Source organism: Odontesthes bonariensis, chromosome 7, assembly GCF_027942865.1.
Source record: "Odontesthes bonariensis isolate fOdoBon6 chromosome 7, fOdoBon6.hap1, whole genome shotgun sequence".
Taxonomy (NCBI): Eukaryota; Metazoa; Chordata; class Actinopteri; order Atheriniformes; family Atherinopsidae; genus Odontesthes; species Odontesthes bonariensis.
Window position 1 is genome coordinate 9,146,092 of NC_134512.1, and position 25,387 is coordinate 9,171,478.

General features: G+C 38.9%; 1 protein-coding gene and 2 long non-coding RNA genes across 3 annotated transcripts in view; 2 read left to right on the top strand and 1 right to left on the bottom strand.

The window, feature by feature from the left end:
* cdh13 (cadherin 13, H-cadherin (heart)) overlaps nucleotides 1–25,387 on the top strand; it is a 394,183-nt gene that overhangs the window by 323,031 nt on the left and 45,765 nt on the right. Inside the window, exon 12 of the mRNA XM_075469363.1 lies at nucleotides 23,725–23,867. Coding sequence (XP_075325478.1) covers nucleotides 23,725–23,867 — 143 coding nt within the window. The remainder of the gene's footprint in view (nucleotides 1–23,724; nucleotides 23,868–25,387) is intronic.
* LOC142383704 (uncharacterized) lies at nucleotides 10,454–11,466 on the top strand. Its single transcript, XR_012770001.1, has 3 exons — nucleotides 10,454–10,505; nucleotides 11,019–11,167; nucleotides 11,384–11,466. It is a non-coding gene; the product is annotated as an uncharacterized LOC142383704 (long non-coding RNA).
* On the bottom strand, nucleotides 11,545–12,820 carry LOC142383703 (uncharacterized). The gene is made up of 3 exons (XR_012770000.1): nucleotides 12,729–12,820; nucleotides 11,846–11,976; nucleotides 11,545–11,602 (listed from the first exon to the last, which is right to left on the bottom strand). It is a non-coding gene; the product is annotated as an uncharacterized LOC142383703 (long non-coding RNA).

Here is a 25,387-nt window from a genome sequence, read left to right on the forward strand (position 1 = left end):
CTGCTATTTCTGTGTGCTCAGTGGCAGACGACAATATTTAAGTCCTTAACTATAGCTTTCCGACATGTTATTTTGATGTCCAATCACTCTCAATAGCTTGATTTCTAGTGCATCAGGCACCAAACAGGATTAATCTGTGGTATCTCATTATCCATGCCATTAGACAGCTTTCCTGTACCTATTTTCTTTCTTTTCTTTTTCTTTTTTTTATTAATGTTGAGAAACAGACTGCCTGTGAGGGTGTAGCAGCTAAGCAAATAGATTAATTAATTATGTTACCCTTTAACCACCAACCCTTTGATGCAGCCCAGACTCTGATGAGCTCCAAATAGTCTAAGAGCCATTAATGATCTCATCATCTGTCTTCTTTACTTTGATGTGAAGGCAATGCCTTTCTCAGATGCATTAGATAAAAGAAAGACTGCATCATGTAACTATTATTAATAGTGGATTTGTGCAATATTAATGCATTGCATACTGGAACTCTACAACAGAATCAATGAATAAATTGCTCAGGGTAAATAAAAAAAGTTGTGTTTTGAATTATTTTATGTAGCACACTGGTGAAAATGATTATTCAAATGCCATCACGGCTCACTCTGTCAGACTTATAGTACTCCCATTTCTATCAGATACATGATTAAAGGAAATCTGAGAAGTATTAATATTTGGGCTGAACCATTAGACTCTGAGAGGATTTGTTTCATGTTTCTGCTGAAGGATGAAAAAGCTAAAGAAATCAAACTAAAGACTGATTTATGGTCGCCTACGGAGAGCTCTCTCCGTCTCCGGAGAGAGCTCTCCGTCGCTTGCGTGCGTCGGACAAAATTCCTATCTATCCGTCGAGGAGAGGGAGACTCACGGAGACCGCAAGGGTTGTGATTGGTCGGCTAACAACGTCATTTCCGGAATCACTTTTCCGGTTTAGCTCCTTCCTCTCAGAACAACAACACCGCTATTTTTGAAAGAGTTTACTGTGTGCCGGTCAACATTTGGTCAAAATTATTTGCATTTCAAAATCAATAAGCTCCAACTCCAACAACAGTCTTTCTCTCTTTGTCGCCATCGTTCACTGTGAGGAGTAAAACGGAGCCGGAAGGTAAACAATCAATCAACGACTTTCACGATAGACGATCTAACGTAGCGACACCTACTACTACTACGGGAGGTGAATTGCCTTGCGTATACGACAGAGAACTTCAAAAGGACGGACTACGGAGACGGATAGCGACGGAGAAGCATACTGAGGCCTTAAGTGACACTGGATGTGATATATATGTATATATATATATATGTAAATGGTCACTAAGTCACAAAGAAACTTTAGCAAATCCAATCAGGTCTCATTACCACTGACAAGACTTATCTGTTGCTAAATAACTGTTTACACAAAAGTAACTGATACCTAAAGTAAAGGACATAAAGTGCAGTTGTGGCCACACTTGGACTCATTGTACATAAGTATATCACAACCCCTATTCCAAAAGAACTGTGACACTGTAAAATATGAAAACCAGAATGCAACGATTTGCAAATCTCGTAAATCAATACTTTATTTACAATGTGTTGAAAATATGATATCCTACTTTTTCATGAAAATTGTTAACTCATTTTGAATTTGATGGCACTGACATGTATCAAATTATTTGGGACATCGCCATGTTTATCAACAACCCCATTTCTTTTAACAGTCCATAAACATCTGGGAATTAAGACCAGCTCTTGGACATTTGGGAAAATAATATTGTCCCATTCTTATCTGATATATGATTCCAGCTGCTGCTCAACATTCTTGCATTGTCTTTGTAATATTTTTCCCTTTTTTATCATTCACCTGTTGTTTCCAATTGGTGAAAAGTTTAAACTGCAAGCAGGTCAGTCAAGCACCTAGGTGCTTCGATTATAAAGCCATGCTGCTGTAATAGATGCAGTATGTGGTTCAGCATTGCCATGCTGAAATATGCAAGGCGTCGGACATGCAGTTTTTCCCTGACAGCTCATCTCTGCATATCTTTACTTTAGAGAAAGTCTCTCTCTAAGATGCTCTTGTCATGTTACTGACATGTTCCCAATTAACCTAAATAGTTACTAAACTACCTCCAACTCTTTTTTTTTTTTTTAGCACCACTCACTTTTCCAGCATTTTATTGCCCCTGTCCCAACCCATTTGAGGTGTGATGATGCCATAATATTCAAGATAAGCAAATTGTAAAATGTCTTTCATTCCTTTAAACATTTTCTGTGACATTTGCAAATTGTTTCAGAGTGTTTTGTGTTCATATTTTACACAGCATCCTAACCTTTTTGGAAGTGAGATTGTTTTTCTCTACAGTAATTCTAACATTGCAGAGGGAAGAAAATGTTGCAGCCTTGATAGTCTTTTTGATATTTTTCTTATGTCTAGTCTTTTGTTTGTCTGGGTATCTGAGTAAATATTTGGCACTTTTATCCGCTAATGCAATGTGCTTCCAAAGATTTCTGAACAAATGGAAGCACAGCAAACAGAAATCTTTGAATAACACATGGATAGAAATTCCATTTCTTAAATAGCCATAAATATACAGTTCTGTGTTTTTCTATGTTGTCTCATAACTCCATTTGAGTTTAGCCAATGCTCAGAGGTCCTAACCACCTACGCACGACTTCTCCATCTTCTCTAAAATACATTCAGGTTGTGTTCTTCTCTTGCCTTGGAAAAGAATTTCAAACAGATGGATCATCAATTATTCAGAAGCCACCTGTCTACTTTTACTTCTCACTCGGGTCCTGTTCAAGTTTAAAGAGATAGGACTTAAAAGCATAAGGGTGGGGCGCTGGACTCTTAGGCACGAAAACTGTCAGGAAAGAGGAGAGATGAGGAAGAAACAGACAGATCAGTGGATAGATGGATGGATGGACCAGAAGGATGACAGAACTCTGCAAAGGCTGATCTGCAAGGGGTCAGACGTGATCACATCAGCCTGAAATTGTCGCAGTCTTTACAGTATAACAGAGGAGAAAGGAAGAGAATGCCCATTCCGGTGAGTGAGGTATTGAAAGAAGGCAGTGAGAAAATACTTGCGCACTGATTTTCACAGAAATGTAATAATAGAATGAGAATGAGTTTAAATGAAAATGTGATTGACTGCAAATGTTTCCAGTCAGACTGTGATGGGCCAGTTAAAAAAACTGGTTGTAGAAAAGTGCACAATGTATGGGGTGATGAAACAGGAAAGTAAAGTCCAGAGAAAATCAATAACACTTGCTGAACTTTCAATAATTCCTTTTCAAAGTATAAAGTAGCAATGCACGCACAACAGCAGAGCACGTTTCATTGGTCAGAAGTTTGACCCATAGAAGTAAATGCTCAAAAATTGATTTTGCACACAGCCAATCTTTCCCCTCCTTTCTCATTCATTTCCTCAATACCTTGCAATAAAAATCAGCCTAGTAAAGAAGCCAGTAACAGCTTAGTTTGATTGCATGTAGTGATGATATTTTATACTTCATCCTTGCTTGCATATTCTATGATGGTGTGCAAAAGTTGCATGATCACTTCTTAGTAGCCCTTTCTTTCTAAACTACTACAACTTGTAAAAAATAAAACAAAAAATGTTTGTCTTCCAGTTCTTTGGGAACTTTGAAACCAGTTTTGGGAACTTTTACCCGGTTTTCCTGCAGATGTCTTTTAGTTCTGAGAGAGTCTTCTGCCACTGCCCTTTCGATGTCTGTCCACAGATTGCTGACAGTTAAGCTGTGTGGACTGTAAGATCCATGCTAAAATGTTCAGGCTTTAACTACTTAAAGTAGTCATTTGTGGATTTTGAGATTTGTTTCGGGTGATTATCGTATCTTTAAGCTGAAACAGTAGCTCAAAGAATGATTGTTCCACTCCCGTTCTTAGCAGTTGGAAAGGTGTTATTTTTATGGAATGCTGTACCCTTTGTTCTCTAAAGGCACCTTTCATCATTGTGAATATAATGTTCTATTTCAACACCATCAATACCCAGGACTTTTTTCCTAAATACATCAGTTACTGTAATATCTGTTACAGATTTTTGCAATGGCTTTCTTCTAATGATTGTGACATTACAGTCTGCACAGTAAAACAGTGCACCACTGTTCCAAATACTTGAATGTCTTTTGCAATCAAACCTGAGCTGAAAGCATTCTTGGCCTTGCGGGCTGTGACTATTCCTTGAATGTGCATTTCATTAAATACATTACAAATATTACAGGGAAAGGTATTGTGATCTTCTTATATCCTGCATAGCATCAATTATGTTATTCTGACATTGAGAATGAAAGGCGACTCCATAGAGGATTCCTAAACTGGCAATTGATGATGAAGGCTTTAAAGAGTCAGAGTTTTGATGACTTGGTTTTTTCTAACAATAACTGTGAACAAATATACCTTTGTCTCTCCCAAGCTGCCAATGGCAGAGCGACATAGCCACCATTCAACTCATAAGACCAATACCTCATGTGGGTGCATCTCACTTTGAGATCTTGAGTGACATTTTGTAAACTTTTAAATTTCACGCCTAATGCCACATTAACACGACCCATGTTTTTCGCTGGCTAAAGATTTAACCTTTCAAATAGTTTGTGGGCACCACTTCTGTAACACTTAAGAGCAGAAGATGAGCTGTCTTAGCCAATGTTTCAAGGATGAATTTGAGTTTTTTTTTTCCATTCTACTGTCAGACTGCAGAGCAAAACAGGTTGATTCACAGTTAGGCTCTCTCCGCTTGTGTCCTCAGATGTGAAGGGACTGATTACAGGCTAATCAGTTGTTTAGATTTGTTTCTCATTTTTAACAGCTTAGCAAAGTCAAATGCAGGGTAAAGAAGGTAAAAGTAAGTGAGCGTGTGGCAGAGAAAGAAACTGGAGGCAGGGAAAGGCTTCATTCATCCAGTCCGTATGCCAGAAAATATTTAAAACAATCCTAAAATATGCCAAGAAAAATGGAGAGAGAAGAATATTGTGCTGCGAAACATGAGAAAAATGCTTTTCTTAATGTTAATTTCACCTTTATGGTTTGCAACTGATGCAAAGAAGTGCCGTTTTGCAGCTTATTATGATAACTTTTTAGAGTCAGTGTTGTTACTCAAGCTTGGTAATTTATGAAGTCAACGTTATACCCAGCAGTGTCACTCCATGTTTGTGTGTAAATACAGTCTTGTACCTAGGTAATATGCTGTATCTGTGCTGTTATCTTTCAAAGAAGGGTCTCAGACTCACTCTCATACTCTCTGTTCCTGCCAAATATTAACTGTGCAAATCATTCATTTCCATCCCTAATTTTCAGGCCACCATGTTCCTTTGCAAGCTTCACTGTTGCAGTTAAGTCAACACAGTAGGTCTTTGTTCAGCATATTTTGTAGAGTGTCTGCATTTGGCAAGTGGATTTGGCGAGAGCCTCAGTAGATTTTCCTTGGCTTGCAGCAAACAATACTAGTGGGCTGAAAAGTGAGGAAAAAAGAGGTGTTAAGGCCTTTTGAAGTTCTGTAAATGGGATGTCAGGCTTGTGTTGAATTTTGATATTCACCCACACTGTTGCTAAGTCGGATTTAAGCCAGTAAGGAGCACTTATAAGTAACTGTAAAGTGAAAACAGAGAGCAGACGAATTGTTCTTTTTGTCACAGCCAGCAGTGAGGAATCATAAGTAGGAATTCAAAAAGAAAGTAAAGGTAAATCATTCTTAATAACTGTAACATTCAAATCTGATCTTTAATCTGCCTTTGGTCTTGTTGACCAAACTGAAAATGTTGATATTCTTTTTCCTCTAATACTTCCAATTAGTTTGTTCCCAGTTTGGTCACAAACAGCTGGTACTGATGCTTCTTTTTGGTGCAAAAGTAATTTCGAGTCATGCACTCAACTGGCCCAGGTTTGAAAAATACCTCTATATAAAATAGCAGGGTTGTGTTATATTGGGATTTCTGAGGTGGTAGTGACCTCAGACACTCAAAAAGAAATTCTCAAGCACAGAAAAAGTGATTTTACATATTCACTTTAACCTTTCTCTTGAGCCCATTTTTCTCTAGCTTACTTATCTTTAACTCATACATCAGAATAATTCAATCACCACGATTGCCAATTAATCTCTTCAGGCTTATTGTAATCACCCATATACACAAGTTTTAAATACCTTTCTTGTTGGCATGTACACAAACAACCTACTGAATCTGTGTGACATAAGATTGATGCAACATATGCCAATGTTTGCTTTTCCCTCTTCTTGTGTCGCCACATTTATTTCCCCTGTATAGACCTCCTGCCCTGTGCTGATACAGACAAGAAATATGAACAGGTGTGACATGGGCAATTTATCCACATGGCCTAGAGCAGTGGTGGGCCCAAACTAGGCAGCTCAGCTCAGTTTAATGTTGAAATGTGGCCCAGGAGGGCTGACCAAGGTCTTTATGGTCAACCCCAAAAGAATAAGTTGAGCTGAGCACAATGGCTTCAAAGCAAAATTCCTGGTTTCTGTTCCTCACTCTCTTTGACTCATAAAAATTATTATTATTATTTTTTTAAATTTATGGGACAACTCATTCAGTCGTCTCCAGTTACTTAAGTTAACAACTTTTTTAACTTAGCTAACACTGTTTCTAACCTTATTTATTTTTAAAATTAAAGGAGTGGCTGCTCTTTGTTCAACCTGGTAATCATGAATCAGTATTTTAAAGCAAAGTGCATTTTCCTCTCGAGGGTATCAAAATCTCCTTACAGTATAGGTACAGTTTGCCATCCACCCTGTGATTTCACCATGACACTATTAATGGGCTTAAAACAGGTCTGTTATTCTTGATACTATACGTGATCAGCTAATTCTTTGATCACGATACCTAGAATAAGTGTATTTTCGAGTGTTGGCTTGTCTGGTTACAGATGGATGTGTGGCATATAAACAAAGGCAATCTGAGACTGTATACCTCTACCAGGGCTAAATGAAGATTTTGGGGATCCAGATCCGGCGCTGGATCTATATCCAACTTTCATCCTGACTAAGATGGGCCATACCTTACCTCTGCTAAATCTTTCATGCAAACCCATCCATTACTTTTAGAATAATTTTGCCAGCAAATAGGCAAACATTCAAAGAAACATAACATGATGGAAGTGAAAACAAGATAAAAGCAGTCTGAGACTACATGCCTTCGTCAAGACTGAATAAAATATCCTGGATCCAGATCCACATCCAGATCGCCATCAAAAGTTACAGATAAAATATGCAGCATTAGGAATATCAAAGAATATTGCCCTCGAGAAGCAAAATTAATCTCCAAATCAAATTGAACCCTTTCAAAGTAAAGGCTTATTTGGAGCCCATAGTATTGCTCATATATCATAAAATGGGTTTGTAAAAATTGATATATACGGACTTGGTTTGTATCCATCTTTGTTGGAGTGTTTTTCACCAAGGAAAGTGTGCTTTTAAGTGAAGGAAAACCCAGAACTTGGCCTACACTCTCAGAGAAGCTTGATTACACACATGCATGTCTATCCCAGACCTTCAGAACAAAGAGCTTATGAACAGGAAATACGAAGCGTGCAGAAGAAAAGAGGCTTTTTACTGTAGTCAGAATATTAGTACACCACAACATCTCTACATATCAGGTGTTGACATCCTGGAATAGATCTCTTCCATCAGGATGGAAATGTCTGATCAAAAGATAAAAAGGTGATAACTCAGAAGAACTGTATTGATTTGCTGTGACCTATCCCCTTAAGAGGACAAGTAATTCATCCCATGCCATCAAAAAGCATCCCCCAACATAGCAGAACCACCACTTCCCCTACTGTGGGGGTCAAACATTCAGGCCTGTCAAGATCAGGTCATTGTCAGACAGAATGTTCTCCAACGCTGTGAAAGCAAATACATCACCAACCTAGATTTTGAACTGGAACTGCTCCATCTTTTTCAGGATTGCAGTGATTTTCTTATACACATAAAAAAAATGTTTATGGAGAGTCCCTGTAGTTCCATTTTAACTTTGTGTAAACAAGAGAAAATGTCAGAAAGTATGCCAGTTGACAGTGTGAAAATGTAAAAATATTTGGACCTTTCTGTGTAATTCAAAATGCTTTGAAAAGCACCTTGGCTTGTCATAGAAACCATCATTCTGTATGAATTAAGAGCTGAACATGCTCATTGCCCATTTCTTCACAATGCACTTAGGTATAAATGTATTATTCAGGCCTTAATAAAGTTAACTTTTCACAGTGAAGCTGAGCACAGGCTTTAATTCTTCAGGCATCTCCTTCACTGCAAGGCCTTCATTATGGATCATCCCATTATTCGATAGTACAACATGTTCCACCACACAAATTATGTTATCATGAAAGTCTTTAAAAGTTAAACCTACCCACTGCTGCCAAATAGTTAGAATACAGTGAAACTTTTAAATAAGAATGTGTCCCAGCTAATGTTTTACTGTTGGCAAATAGAACTAATCCACTCTGTGGCTATCTGGCCTTTGCCATTTAGAGCCTGTCACAGTACGAAGCTTCAAGTAATTTGGGTGCATGAGTAACTTAGGACGGAGTCGTGTATTTGGACTGGTCCAGCTGTTGAATCAATTGGTTTATCAATCAGCACTGCATGTTTGGTTAAGATATGTTTGAGAGGTAATAGTTTTATAGATTATAGAGTCCTGGTACTTCACTGGTACTGCTTAAGCAGCGACCTGTACTAGTTCCCAGATTACTGTTCTCTACCTCAGTTTCCACAGACCTACAAGGAATGTAGGACCACAGCCTTTGATCATTTACTCTTGCCATCTTGAAACAAAATCAGATTAACCTATCTTTGCACAGTTTTTATACATGCCACAGAGCATGATTAGATTTTAATTGCTTCATTGTAGAAAACAATGCATCTCACCTACATTTGTAATGTTTCCTCACACAAATTTTCAAGCTCTTCTTTTATCATCTCACTTTACCTGAATATGAAACCATTCAATAGGCTTCATACAAACCCATGTAGATTTTCACTCAGATCAACAAAGACTCATCAAATCAAATTTATTTATATAGCACATTTCATGTACAAACAATTCAAAGTGCTTTACATGAAATAAAAGCATTGCAGCAGGGAGTGGAAGAAGCATTAAAACACATAAAAGAATATAAAGAGAAACAAATAAAATCATTTAAAGGTCCCATGGCATGAAAATTTCCATTTCAGAGGTTTTTGAGCCTTAAAATGAGTTTCTCTAGCCTCCTTAAGTCACCCCAGTGAGTAGAAATTGCGAAATGTATTCACAGAGCAGTACAGCATTTCCTCCGTGTTTTGAACAGAGCGCCTCGAATTGTCTCGTTGACTCAAGGCTCCTGGCATGACGTCATGCCAGGATAGAGCTCATCAAAATTTCCCACCCCTTCTCTCCGCCACGCCCTCTGTCTCCACCCACTGCTGGTAAACTACCTGTATCTTACCCGCCCAACTCATGTGGAGTAGACCGAGACTCGCCACGACTGAAGACAGTCACAGAAGATACAGCAATGGCTTCCAAACGACTTTACCATGCGAAATGTACAGTGCCAGGATGTGAAGATGAAGAGAAGAATATGTTTCCGCTTCCATCCTCTGTCCCTTTGAAAACGGAATGGCTAATTTCATTTAGAGGGACAGGTGCCCATGCATGTTCCAAAGAGCGTCAGTGTTTGCGCGACACATTTCAGAGGAATGCTTTCACAACCCTACACCTGAAGTTGAAGCCTGGATCAGTGCCAAGCCTTGCCGGTCCATCAGCTACCCACACCGATCAAGTAAGTCATAATTATTTGCTAGCCGCTAGCTACTTTATGGGTACCAGCTAACTAGCCAACATTAGCTGTGGAGGTATTTATCCATGAAACCTACACTGCGCTACAAAACCAATACTCTGTTAAACTGGTTAGATTTGGAAAATTGGTTGTAAAACAAGACATTTGTCTTTTGACCAAGTATCTTACGTGTAGGGGACTACATACAGCATGAATACTTAGGTAAGCAAGTCTAGTTATGTTCTGCGGCTAGACGTCTGTTACACGGAAAATGACGCCCGACGATAACAATTCATATTTTGTAAGCCTTTCTTTAGATTGGTGACTTTATATTTTGTAAGCATTTGTTACGGTTTGGTGACTTTTTTTTAACGTCGAGTCGTTTCTGCTATTTCGTGTGTGATATGCGATCGGGTGTTGTGGCTAGGTGAAGGATGTTTAGCAAACATTTGCTGACTACCCTCGAACATACACCATTATGTATCTGTCAATTCGAACACAGTTTTGACTTCAAATCTGTCGTGACACGTCAGTTTATCACGAGTGTAATGCTCAGCTTTCGACCCATGAGATGTGTGCTCTCTGTCTGCATCAGGTTCACTCTTCACTGGCCAGCACATCAAGTGCTCACGTCCAGACATCCCGGAGCAGGGATGCTGCCTGCCAGACTGACCCCATTGTCTGTAAATAGGACTGCAGCCACACCGAAGAATGTTGTCTTTCTCTATACTGGAATGCTTTGCAGGTGAGATGTTTTACCTTGTAGTTGTTGAAAGTTTTTGTTGTCTGAAATGTCATAATTGAGCCGGGTTTCTCCCGCACTATAAGGCACAAAACACCTAGACCAGGTCCCCTGAAAAGATTGTCTTGTGAATGTAATTTATATTTGATTTACCAAAAAATGTATACTTTTAGGGGGTTTTCAGATCATAGTTCCTATGAAACTTCACAATATATGAAAAGCTTTTTCCAAAATGTTTTATAACTACTTTCAAAAATATTGTTTTTTTTGTTACTACCATTAAAAGCAGCATTTAAATGTTTCAAATGCTATCTCAGCTGATATCACTTTCCTGATGCTTGAAATCAGATTTTTTTTTAAAAAGTAATAAGAACAGCTTCTATAGCATTTTGGAAAAGAGCTTTTCATATGCTCTCCCATGATGATGCATGTGTCTCTACCAGCTAACCCCCACCACCATGACAAATGAAAATTCTGTGAGAAACACCTTTTACACATTGTTTCTTGTTCTTTCAGACTGTACTTGGCGGCGATCCACTTTAATGAAAATGCGAACCGACCACAGGCCCAGACAGCAGACGGTGTACCTCTCTTCAAAATCTCCTTTCCCAAATCCAAGAAGGGGGAGTGCACAGTCAAACGTCAAAAGACTAAGCCAACCTTTGGTAAGACCTCAAAAGTTCAAGAATTCAAGTCCAACTACTTTTGCCTTTATCAAATTTACTGAGGTTAATTCCAACAAATAGGAATACAAAAAATGTGAGAAATAGAAATCTAAACAAACATAAATATATATATATATAGAACAAATATAAATATATAAATAAACATTGAAATGTACAAATGACTAACTGAAATATACAAATGTTGTGTGTGTACAGTGTGTATGAATGTTCTGTGTGAAAGGGTATGTGGATGTCCTGATGGACCTAATTTTTCACACGCGAGGCAGTCTAAACCCGGTGCAGTGTCCTTCATCATCGGGGTACTTGGCACGGATACGCAGGATCACACAGGCAGGAATGACCACTCTGATCCAGCGACCCAAAAAGCCCCAGCACCACGCCACGAACTGCCTGTAGGCCAAATGCCTGAAGCGCCTGGAAGAACAGATAGAAAAAATTACACTTGCAGAGAATGTTGTTGTTCTTCTGTTATTGCTATGTTGTACATATTTACATATTCCTATGGATTATTCTTGATTGTGTTTTTATAATGTCTTGTAAATAAATCTACAAACACTCTTCATACTGTCTGCATAGTTGAATTATCAGGCTCTGTTGGGTGGGTGTACTGTAAACTCTTATGTATGTGGCTATGAGTGATTATTTTACAACGCTTACCGATGGGTTCTTCTCAGGCGTAAACTGCCAAACAGGTAGATCCAAATGTTTACAGTGTTACCTGAGGGATCTCCATGCAGCATCTATTCTCCCTTTCTGTGGGCATTATCTCGCAAATTCCACATTGACACCTATTATTTTAAAAAAAAAGGCAGTGTAATGATATTCTGTTTTCAGGTAATGCCGGCAAATATAACAATCAAACATCTTTAGTGGCAAGTAAATGAGTTAACATGTGAGCATGGAGAATAATTACATGCTGGTCATAATACTATCATGTTTTTTGCATGCCATATTCTACTGTATAACTACATGGGCAACGAACAGCTGGCTGTTCCCAGTGAAGACAGGCTACTAAAAAAGGTGTACACAGAAATATGTGGCATAAGTTTCATTCCGTGTAGTTACACTTTGGATCCAGCACTTGGTCAGGATATGATGAGGTATGTTTTTTTTTTTTGTATATTACAGCATGTAAACCTTTTTGTCTAGCAAACTTGGTTATAAATCGCTCCCCTTATGTCAACACTGGGTGGAGAATCATTTGCATGTTGGCAATGTGTACTATGGGAAAAACTTTGGCAGTGTTACTGTTGTACAATGCAAGGCGACATTGAGAAAGTTACTTGGTGTAGAGACTGGAGATGCCAGCAGCCATACTCACTAATGTTAGCACTGCAAATACGTGCCCACATTACAAAATAAGTTGGGAACTTATACGTTTTGTAAGCAAAAATAATATTTTAGGTAGTCCTGATGTAGTGACTACAATTTCTGCTCTAATTAGGCTACCGTAGGCTAAGCCACTGCTTGTATCTGCGCACCTCAGTGGTTCGAACCGACCCAACTATAAACGTTTCCAGACATAACATTTCAAACTCACCATTCTGAGACGTTTTGCTGAAGGCGCTGCTGATCTGCAGTTTGTTGCTGAACTGCCTGCGCCTCGGCTTCAGGGTCCGATTCCGGGTCGAAGGCGAACAGTACGATGGTTTGCTCACCTGCCATTTCTATTTTTTTTTTTCCTACTAGCAGGCAGCTAACATGCGCGGAGCCAAAACAGAGAATCAGACACGCCCCCATTCAGCCATGACACACCCCTCGCGCTCCTCCTTGCTTCTCATTAGGAAAACAGGGCACTGGAGAGAGCTCTGAAATGCGGCTTTCTTCTAAGTGGCCAAATCTGCGTTTTTCGGGTGAATTTTGAGAACGCCTGGGGGTATAACATCCTGAAGGCTCCGAAAGCCCATTTAAAGTGCCGCTACTATACCATGCCATGGGAACTTTAAATGAATTTAAAAAAACAGGCAACAGTCAAGATAAGTTAAAAGATACCATGCAGATTTCATGCATAGACACATGAGAAAAGAAATGTTTTTAACCTGGATTTAAAAATATCTACATGCCTTCACATGGTGTTTCTGTAGCTGCAGAAACCCTGTTATTTAACTGCACTATTCTAGAAGTCTGTGGCACATGCTGTAGCTGTATATATATATATTTTTTTTTCCAGATGTATAGTGTACATGTAATCCCAGCAGGCCCTCATTCATCATTTAGATATAACATCATTTGGATATAGACATGTATGTACCCTTCACATGATAGAATAGAAAAAAAACACTTAAGGCAGTTTGAAGTAAAAAGTTGGCCACTTTACATAAGGATTAAGTTACGTTATAAAGTCTTTCAAAATCCCTCACTAATATGTAGACAAGTACAGACGATCCAGTACAGTACCAGTACTTATATCTCAATTTCGTCTCTGTAGACTTTAGGATCCCCATGCTGGGAAGCAGCGACTGTGCGCCTCAGGAGGAAAAATCTAAATTAACCTAATCTTTTTAAAACATGAACACTTTTGACCCCTTAATCTGCACATACTGCTGCATTTTTACTAAATATCTCTAGTATTGCAGATGCCAAGAGGTCAGAGCCTGAGCAGGGTGAGACAGTTCTCACTTCAATCAGTCAGGTCTAATCTGAAACTGGTATTGAGATCATTTTGAGTAATTGGTTAGTTCTACCATTGAGTGTTGCAGGTGTATGAGAAGAAATTGTTTGTAAGACTGGGCTAATTGCCACCAGTGTGCTAAATGCACAAAGGCATGAGTAGTTGATAGAGAGAGGAAATTATTTGTATTTATTTAACACTTACTCACACTTCCAGTCTGAGGTGCCCCTGTCTTATCTCCACTTATGATCCCTCTTCCTATTATGCTTTCACTGCTCTGCCCCCCTTTTCCTCTTTGTTTCCTCCTCTCGCTTTACTTGCCACAAATCTGGATGAAGTGCACAACTGTTGAGCCAAACACAAGTCAACCCAACCTCGGGACATTAACAGCACCTTTTGATTGATGTTCTCATATCTATTGCTCACACATACTGAGCAGCTCTCAGATAGAAACAGACTATTAGCACTGGGTCTGTGCCATCACCCTTCTCCCAGAAAGTTAGACTCCAATCACATGAGGATCTTGCTGGCAGTAGAGGGGGAAGAAAGTGATGGAGAAACAGATAAACATAGGAAAATAAAGTAACATACCGAGAGACGGGGCATAAAGAGCAAGTGTGTCAGTCAGAGCTTCCTTGTGGGGGTCTGGGTGTGGTTGGGGGTAATATGAGGATAGTGAGGGAAATCTTTAGCCATCCAGGTGAATGACAGAATCAGTGCAATGCTGGAAAATGAAAATAGGGTACATTGACACCTAAAGTAACACAATAAAGCTTTTGTGTGGGGCTGGTGGAAATTACATTTGCACTGGAGTTTGTTTCAAAAATTGAATTAATTGTTTTTATCAGTTTTCATCAGAGTGCAAAATGGTCAGCTCATCTAGTGACCAAACAGAGCTGGGGTACATCCTGTGTAATCCTTTCAAATATTCATCTCGGATCTCATATTTTAAATGATTCTCACTTCAAAGCTGGTAAATACTTTTGGGAATCACATGTTGTGCTTTTTCAGGAAGTTTTTTTAAACTTAATGATGCATTTTCAATAAAGAGGTGAGGATATCACGAGTATCAATCACACCGAAGTAAACCCCACTAAGGCTCAGCAGGAAAGCGGTCGTTGCCTTATGGGAGAGACCGATGAATTCAGCATATGCTCTGGGAGTTTCATGTGGAGTCTACCTTGATCTTTCAGCCTCAATACAGCAGGCAGAGAGTTTTAAGTAAACAAACCTTGATAAAACACTGCGCCAAATTGCAGAGAACCAAAATATTTAGCAGCTAAAATGCCAGATGTGAGTTATTATGTGCTAGACTTCACACGGTCCAAATGGTGTAATCATCAGCCGGTTTTGTAGTTGCTTTCCCAGGTGTCCAACAAATGCTGAATTTTTCAGTTTTAAGTTTGGGCAACTCTTACTACTCTACCGAAATGAAACTGACGAGTTTCTCAATGTTTGATACATTTAGGTTATGTTGGTTTGTTAATTACAAGCTTGACATAAATGTTCAATTGGGGAAGACGGAGGGTCTAATAAAAGATAATTGATTGTGATGTGGGACATGTGAGTGAGTAACTGGTGACTAAGGACACTGTTGTTTATTTGGACACCTTTCTACCCATCTCCCTCTTGTTTATCTTGATTATTATTATATCAACATTAAAGACTCGATGGATCCATCTCTATTATTTTAATGTTAGCTACGTTATCATACTTTATTTTTATCAGAACAATCAAAAGAGGATACCCTATATAGAAAACTTCAATGTACATGGAAGTTATTTTGAATAACATTGTGTTGCTTTTGTTGTTGTCCTTTATGCCTGAAAAGCTTTATATTGTATTGTTTATTATTTAAGTTTAATGTAGAATATTACTATACCAGTAGCTATACATTCTTAAAGCTGACATTGAGGGAAAGGCTGGGTAAGCACTGCAAAAATCACAGTTCAATTACAAAACCCGAGAGTATTTCTTTGGGAAATGAAATGATCCTATTGATTATTCATTTGAATTGACTTGTGTTAAGCTCACATTTGCTGTTACAGTCTAATCCTTAAGATACTGTTCTTAAAGGCTAAATGTAAAATATCTAAAACCCTGATACAACAGAAAAAAATTTTTTATGAGAAATGGTGTAATGGCAATGTTATGAGTCAGTACAATTACTCTTCTGCTGTGTGGATTTGTATCCATGTGAGGTAGTTTAGTGTTATCACACGTAAGAGGGAGCACATTACTCCCATTTTAGCCTCCCTCCACTGGCTGCCTGTGCATTTTAGAGTCCATTTTAAGATTCTTTTATTTGTTTTTAAATCTTTAAATGGACTCGCCCCGCCTTACCTCTCTGAGCTGCTCCATCCTTATGCTCCTGCCCGATGCCTCAGGTCAGCTGATCAGCTGCTCCTGGAGGTACCGAGGGCCAAATGGAAGCTCAGAGGAGACAGAGCCTTTTCCGCTGCCGGTCCAAAACTGTGGAACGACCTCCCGTTTCACATCAGACGAGCCCCTTCACTGCCCATTTTTAAAACCCGTCTTAAAACCCATTTTTATTCCCTGGCTTTTAACCCAGCATGAGATTCTGTTTCTAGTATTGTTTTATTGTTTTTACTATTTTAATATTGTTGTTGTTTATTGTTGTTTTTACATTGTTCTTGTGTTTTAAGCCTTGTTTTATTTTGTGTTGTACAGCACTTTGTTTCAGCCACGGCTGTGTTAAAAGGCTATATAATAAAGTTGATGATCAGGATGATGATCACATAGCCTGGCGACGCCATCCTACGTACTTCCGCCCAAAGATTTTGGCTCCGCACATAGTCTGGCCCAACCCCCCTACCTCGGTTCGCTCAGTGTTTTGCCAATCAGCAAACAGTTGCGAGTGGTGACGCAGAACTCACGCGCGGAGTCCATTGTAGTCCATGTAATTGTAGTTCAACCGCAGCGGAAATAAACATGGTGACGGAAGAAGAGACGCTAGAAGCTATCCATGAAGTTGTCTCAACTCTGGAGAGCATTACACAATTAAAACAAGAGCAAGAGGAGTCCCTCGTCAATTTTGTTAGTGGCAAGGATGTCGTAGCTCTCCTTCCAACTGGCTTTGGGAAAAGTTTGATTTATCAAATGGTATAATGAAAGCGGATGTGGGAAGCGAGCTAGAGCCTCGCGAGAGTAAGCATGAACCTCGGCGCATAACCTACGTCATTTCTAAACATTACTGATTGGTTAAGGGAACTCCAATGAATTTAAGTTGCTGAGTAAGGTCCCACCCTCCATGGGAACGGATTCCTCTTGGGTTTTTCCAGACTGTTTGACGGAGTCAACAGTCGGCTTTCGCCCAGGCTAATGATCACAGACTGTTGCACATGAATGTCAGTGCATGCTGATGAGTAGGAAACTTTAAACCTTTGAGATTTTCCTTGTCTGGATAAACTCACAAAGCGATGTGCAATTAGAGGGATCACGCTAATTGAAATTTAGGTTTCACATTTGCTTTATCCTCCATTTGTTCTAGACTGGGATCGGGCTCCACTGATTTCACATCCAGTGGTTTTCTACTATCATAAAGCACTGTGCAAAAGTCCACAATCCTTCATTTTCTAAAGTATTGGCAAGGAAATGGGAAATATATGCAGCAATTTATTGGAATGTGCAAGCATAACCAGAAATATAGTTATATGCACTGTAAACCCGGAATTTGTTTTCAATTAAACGTTTTAGTGTTCATTACTTATTCTATTATGTTTTGTAAAAATCTATGTAATTACTAAATCAAATTAGTTCTTTGGATTAGAAATGTGAAAAAATACACTGCAATGATCATGTTAAGCAGAGATTACATATAAAGTTATGTTCTGTGAGGGAGGGGCGGAGCCTATTTGAAGTTCAACTGAGAGTCAAGACCCGTCCTGTGTGAGAGCGTGACCAGCTCGATTTTTGGAGAAAACTGAATTGTGTATTTAAAAATAAACTGTGGATGTTTTAAAGTAGTTTTAACGACACTAAGTAGACGGAAGAGTGTGTAAAGCAATTATTAAGATCGGTCTGGTTGCTAAACATTTGCTAAAGGTTAGCTTAGGACTGCACCAGTCTTAATTCATTATTGCTGCAGTGAATTATTTGTGTTAATTTTTATTTGTTAATTTCAATGTTTTCTGAAATAAAATAACTTGAACAATTTAAAAGTATTTTTTAATTTCTTCCTTCCCATACAAATTTCTTTTTAAACAATATATTGTGGCGTGCTTTGGGTGTGTTGCCGCATTGCATTATGGGTGCTCTCTGTTTCCCGTTTATGTGCTGTATTTAGTGCTGTGGTAGAGTTTGTATGTGTTTTATGTTTATGTTCTGTACGCAGTGACGGTGTAGTACAAGGTTTTTGTTCGTGTTGCATTTTAACTAAATCTGCACCATAACTGAAAGTGGTGAGATAGAAAGTTACCACCACTTGTTCGAATACATGTGGGTTGGTTGAAATTCACTATCGTTCCTGTGAATTGTCTGTCAAGATAAAAGTGCTTACTGCAGGAGGAAGTCTGGACTAAGCCTTTTCTTGCCTCCACCTCTACCATTACTACAATGGTATATACAAACTCTAAATCAAAACAGTATAAGTCATTAATTAAAATTTGAAGACAATACATTACTTATATCAACAAATGATGTTAAGTAATGCTTTTATATATATTTATGTGCATTTGACCTAAAATGGTTGGCTAGACCTCAGAAAAGAGATAAGTTATGTGAACTAATGGTTTTGAGTAAAGGTTACTAATGTAAACTTGAATATGTCTAAGTTATCTATGCCAATACAACTTAAAAGGTTTAGTTTCATGTTTTGTAAAAACTTAAACGGGATAAGGCAACGGGTTTCCACGCGATTTTCTAGTAAACTCAACTAGTTCGGGTTAAGAGTGTGGCAAAAACAGAGTTTGTCCAATTCTAATTGATTCCTCACCACAGCCTGAATCCTCTTAAACAAGCTTTTTTTGTTACTTTTTAATCTTGAATAATGGTTCTTCAGGCTCCTTCTTGAAGACACTCCAAAGCTCTTTTTTGGATGTTGCTAGCATTTTATTCCATTTATTCCATTTTCAGTTAATATGACAGCTGATTGACTGCTTCAGTAGTATTGAGGTCTGGGCTTCAACTTTATTTAAGACTATAAGACTTATTGCCACAGATTTTCAGTGCAGTTCATGAGTAGTTTGGTATCATTCAGCCTTTTCTCCATTTTTCTCTTCCTGAAAAACGGTTTCTTAACAGCCACTCTTCCAAGGAGATAATTTCTGATGAGGCTTCAGTGATCAGTAGATGGGTCAACTAAAGGGTCAGATTCATCTCTCAGGTCCTGTGTCGAGTAGTTTTCCTTTTTTTTTTTTTTTCAAGAATGTTACTTTCAAGTAGTGTTAGTCTGTTTCTTCTAATGTAATAGTTTTCTGGTCTTTTCTTTTTGTTCTCCACATGTCCAGATACTCAAATTCCTTAAAGACAGACTTTACAGTGTGCCAAGATATACCAGGTTTTCAGCTCATAACTCTTTGAGAAACACCTTATTGGGCAAAAATACTATGTTATATCCATCAAACTCTGTTATCTTTGCATTTTTCATGGATGCAGTTCAAGTAATGGGGATTATATCCTGTGTCGTTGTGACAGGCTGCTAGTTACAAAGTGTCTAAAGAAAAGAAAATTTGGGGGTGGTCGGTGGCATATGTGGGTTGTGCTTAAGACCACTTTTAACAATTACAAGATAGACTGGCTTCTTGAAAATAAAATATAAAGAAATAAAGAGTTGCCTAAGGCTTTTGCACAATACTGTATATGGGATCTTTTAATACAAAAATCTGAAAAAAGTGTATTGTCATAATCTGAATGTTTTTTACCTCGGATCAGCTCCTATCTTCTCTTTAAATCAGCTTGTACCACATATTTTTCTGATCTTTCTTAGATCTTTCGCAGTCTGTGTATCCCACACAGACCTGTCGATGACACACAAATACAATCATAGATGCACAAACTGTATGCCACCATTTTCCTGATATAAATGTATTCCCAATGGACTGAGGCCTTTCTCTCCATCCTAATCCAAAGATCCCTTTGAGTTATCAGACAGAAATGAGTATCAAGGCTCAGATCAGAGTAAGAAAAAACTCATCTGTCTCACATGTTTACAAGGGTGACAGTGAAGCTCTGCTTCCACATGAATGAGCTGTCAAATCAAATTATATTCTCGCCCTATAATTATTGCTTAATACTCTCTTTTCAGTTATATTAAGCATCTTTGTATTACATTGGTTTTCCTGCTCAATTTACTTATTGAGTCTTGGTAAAGTAGTCCCTTGACAGAATGACGTGCGTATTTAAGAAATGTTCGCAAGAATCTGAAATTTTCTCTGATTATTGTATTTTCAACAACATTTGATGTAGCCCCTTATTTTTCAAAAAGCACTGAAATGATGACTTCTGAGAAGAGGCTTATATAAGGGAATTTTTAAAAGCCTTTGTAGGTGGTATTATGTGTATCATCTGTCAGCCCTGGATCATCATAATGAAACATTCTGACAGTCAGACTGATGTAGTGCATGCTTGCCATCCTCAACCAAGCTTCTCGGTGTCCTTTTACAGCGAAGGGCAATTTCCGACAAAATCATTCACGCACACTCTGAATGGGTGCTGATGCAAGCTATAGCAGCTCATAGTAGCCCCTAAGGGTGTAGCTCTGAAACCAATGGGGTTGTAGTGTATGCTCCATGACACTGAACTTTCTGCAATTTGAGCAAAAATTCGGACAAATCACCTTGGTGTCTCGAGGGTTACTTTACAATGAAAGCAGAACACACGGACAGGCCACTTTTGCTTGATATTGTGTTTTGCATTTGCTTGCTTTTCCATGTTTAAAGTGCATGGACGTATTTGCATTGAATGTGGACAGTGTGCAAACAAAGTGTCTCGTGTTGAAGGATTTGTTCTGGTCTTCTATGGTAGTGGAGATAAACATGTTGAACCAGATATGAGTATCCTTAATGGCTTTTTAATGGCTTTCTAATTTGTCCTTTAAAAGGATGTAATGGGCTGTCCCTTTGTTTGCACAGAGAGGCGAAACTGTGGGTCCAACTGATTTAGTGGATACCTATGATTTTGTGCAGAAGCAAACAGGAGCATTGCAGCCTTTCAGAAATTCTGTAAAGAATCAGTAGTGTTACCTTTCTGAAACATGTTCTTAGGTTTATAGTTTCAGAACAAATCTTTTAGTTGTACAAGATGAAAATCCCCTGCCGATTACAAGATTTAGATGACAGCTACACAAAGGGATATCTTTTACTTCATTACAAGTCAGAATGCCCAGATTACATAGTATTTGTTTTGTATTTTTTAATACCTTAATTGTTGCTGGTGCTTGCTTGGAACTCCAAACCATGACATAACGAGAAGTATAATTATACCTTCCACCATAACCATTTTAGAGAATTATGAACAAGATATTATAGTGAGCAAATTTCATAGTTTCTGGTGGTTGAACTGTTAGAAAATGTATTAAGACACTTGTCTAAAGATGCTCAATCATCTATCCATTAATTTAGCCATCCATTTTCTGCTGCTTATTTGGGACCCAATCATGGGTCTCCACTCCTCCTTCTGCCCAGCCACATTCTTTAGCTCTTCTGGGGGGATACCAAGGTATTCCCAAGCCAGCCAAGACAAACAGTCCGTCTAGAGAGTCCTGAGTCTGCCCCAAGGCCTCCTCCCAGTGGGACATGTCCAAAACATGTCTCCTAGGTTAAGTGTCCAGATCATCCCGTTTTTGGCAGACTGACCAAACCACATCAATTGGCTGCTTTTGATACGGAGGAGCAATTATTCTACTCTGAGCCTCTCCCCAATGACTGATGGTGTCCCTAATGGGGATTTCAGCACCCTTCTGAGGAAGCTCATTTCAGCAGCTTGCGCTCGTAGTCTCATTTTTTGGTCACTACCCACAGCTGGTGACCATAGGTTGAGGGCTGGAGCATAGATTAAGTGGGAAATTGACAGCTTCCCCCTGTGCTCATCCATCTTCAACATACAGTATCCACATCACTGCACCACCACTGCTCCCGTCCACCTGTCAGTATTAGAATCAGTACTATCCCCTCTTGTGAACAAGACCCCAATACGTCCAAGTCCTCCACTTGAGGTAGCAACTAAGTCCCGTCCCAGATTGGTCAATTGACTGTTTTCCAACTGAGGAACATTGCCACAGATTTGGAGGTGCTACTTTTTATTCTTTTTGCTTTACACTCAGCTCCCAACCACCATAGTGTGTGTTGGAGTTTGCCGCTCGAAAGATATTCAGACCATCAAATATCAGCTGACATGTGCTCATACCATGAACATCTCTAATAATATTTTTAAGGGCATTTTGATCGGATGTGCAAAGATAACATGGCTGAAACCATCACAAATTCTTAAAAAAATGGGAAATACTTCATCACAACTAAGTGATGAAATGGTAATGTAATACAGTAAGCGTGTGATAATGTATTCAGTGTTGGGAGAAATGAGACATATGGAGGTTAACAAGCTGTGAGCCTCACTATGTTATAGTGGAAGTGTTTGCTTCGTGGATCCTCTGTGTTTGCGTGGGTGTGTGTGCGTGTGTGTGTGTGTGCGTGTATGAAAAGAAAAGAGTTGGGTAGATGGACAATATGGATGTTTAGTTCTTGTTAATAGTGCATTTACCCTCAATATATTGCCTCTTTTGTTACAGTAAAACATATGTGCTGGTTAACAGCTGTAATCATCTGCAGGGAAAGTGCATGTGAGCGCGAGAGGGGAGAGGTGTGAGCAGAGGTTGATTGCGAAGCCATTTCCCAAGGCTTTGTCGTGCTCTGTTAGCTGAAGAGCTCTATTTCAAAGACAATTTGTCTACCGCTGAGCACTTTGGCAAAGAGCGGCCTTGTGGGGAGGAAAGTCTGTAGTCTTGTGTGTCTGTGTGTGTTTGAGAAACTTTTACCTGCCTGTGTATGACTTTAGTGCATGTATAGAAAATGTTTCTTGGGACAAAAATACGGCACAGTGTACAACACTTATAAGCTTCTCAGTGCACATTGTATTTAGAAAAGTGGTACACCATATGAATCACTCACATGTGATCTTGGATTAGATGCAAGCCCTCCTCCAATCACCGTCGAGCAATCATCAGTGCTCATCTGAGCAGCCACGTTAGCAAGGTCATGATCCACCCCTCATCTCGTTTTCCAGGCGATGCTGGCTTGGCCGCTCGCCCACAAGCTTTCTGGAGAGGTCCTCAATCATCCTCTGACTTCAGCTCTGTAGGAGAGGCTTCTCCTGCGGAAGTGGAGCACATGCAAAGAAAGCAACACTGCATCCATTTTCACAGCATTTTGGAATTACATGATCGATATCATATCTATAGTAGATAGCCTTTTTTCATCGAACAAATACTCTATAGCTCGAATTAACTTTTCACCTTTTTTTTTCTCCCCATGATCCTCATTTCATACCCACTGATAGTATCTCAGTAAAGAGTACAACAATATTTAATTGTTCATGAGGGTAAAGTAGCACCAAATATTATATTTCAATTAAATCATGAGGACAGATATTAATGAAAATATTAAAAAATTAAATTAAAAAGTCTAGTGTCCTAAAACTACAGAATAGTTTAGTTTTTCTTTTCCTTGCAGAAGTAAATTCAGTGAGCTACACAGTACGTGACAAACAGATTTGTTGGTTGTGACAAACGTGGAATATTCAGATTTGTTGGTTGTTATGTGTTTCTGTCTCTGTGTGTCTGATACTTACAAGCAATATACAAGCAAGATAAACTGGAATGACAACTTTTTTTCATTTTCAAAATGGAGCACACAGTTGATGTGTTGCTTACATGGCCATAATCTCTCTCTCTTTTTAACCATTTGTGCAGATATGCTGTTCTGCGAGACCCTGCAGGCTGGCTGAGTGTGAACCCAGTCAGAGGAACTGTCAACACCTCAGCCTCATTGGACCGAGAGTCTCCTTATGTCCATGACAATAAATACACAGCTCTCTTCATCGCCACGGATAACGGTGAGTCACAGTTACCTTATAATTGCAAATTAGAAGAGGAGAAGGTCATTAGATATGAATACCTGATTTTCAAGTGGTATTACACATCAATAATTGATTTTCTTTTTTGTTAAACTAGTGTAAGGCTTTGGATTTGTTGTTCTAAACTGGAGCTTATCTGAGAACAAAACATCCGATACACCAGACGGGGACCATGGTTTACTTTAGGTGCACCTTTAATCATTTATGGAAGCCACTCAAGGGTATATCGATTTTTTTTTTTTTTTTTTTTTTAAAGAAACACATATTCCCGCCACAGATTTTTATTTTGATTTGCATTTTAAAAATAATTCTTTCTTTGTGATAAGTGTCACAGTGGAGGTTCGTTGGTGCAAACATGAAACATAGAAGAGAAACCTTCTTCTGTACGTCCAAACCATTTCCTGGAGAAAACCCACCCTGTTTGCTGTCCTCGTCTGGCCACAGTGAAACTGTCTTTATCCCATTGGGGACAAAGGTTTGGCTTTAAGCGGCACTGTGTCTGTCAGACCATATGGCAGCTGGTTGGCAGTGTCAGAGGAGCTGCTGCTCTGAGACTTTTCAAAGCACAGATGAAAGCGTCAAGAGCCCCTGCGCATCTCTTTTTTTCCCTTTGCTTCTCTTTCTGTCTCATCATCTCTCTTCTTCTTTGTCCCTTTTCTCTGTCTCTCTCCCCCGCCCTATCAATCCATCTGTTCTCCTGTACTCAGGAGAATCTGACAGATCCATTAAAGGAACTGAGGGATTCTATTAGTAGGCAGCAGAATAGCACTGTTGTGCCAGGGAATTCAGCAGTCTTAGAAAGATGAGTGCTGAAAGAGGAGTAATGATGGGGCAGGGAGAGAAGGTGGGAGATGGTGGAAGGGTCAGTGCAAGAAGAGAAAGGAAGGGACATGAGAGGAGATAACAAGAAAAAGATATAGAGCTGGGGAGGTGAGTAACAAATAGGTTGAGAAGAAGAGAAATGGTGTGTAGACATAGCAAGGGCAAAAGAGTAAGATTAGGGAGCCATAAGAAAAACGGAGAATAAGATTATATGGTTTGATATTTCATGTTGAAATTTAATAAATTGCTCCCAAGAGTTTTGGCATGAAATAAGTTTACCCATCTGGTAATTTTGACAAGTTTCATTGATAGAAAATGCCATGCTTTTACGCATCCATTTCTGGAAAAAGATGCAGTGCACATACATAAGTGGGTTTTGGGAAACAGGACACTAATGGTTCAACGGTCTGTTGTATTTTGCCTTTACATCTACAGCTGGTATCAGAGTAGCTTTTTGACAAACAAGACAACAAATGAATATCATCAGCAAATCTAAATCCCATGTTTAGACATATTTATTGTCAATTTTGTTTGATTGCTTTAGTGCAGAAACTACCGGCACAGTGTTCGACTTTGGTTTCTTTTTCTAAATGAAAACAGCTTCTGAAGACAAAAAACACTTTTTACTCGACAGCATAAGCTATCACAGAAGTATTTTAGTATCTGCACTTCAGAAT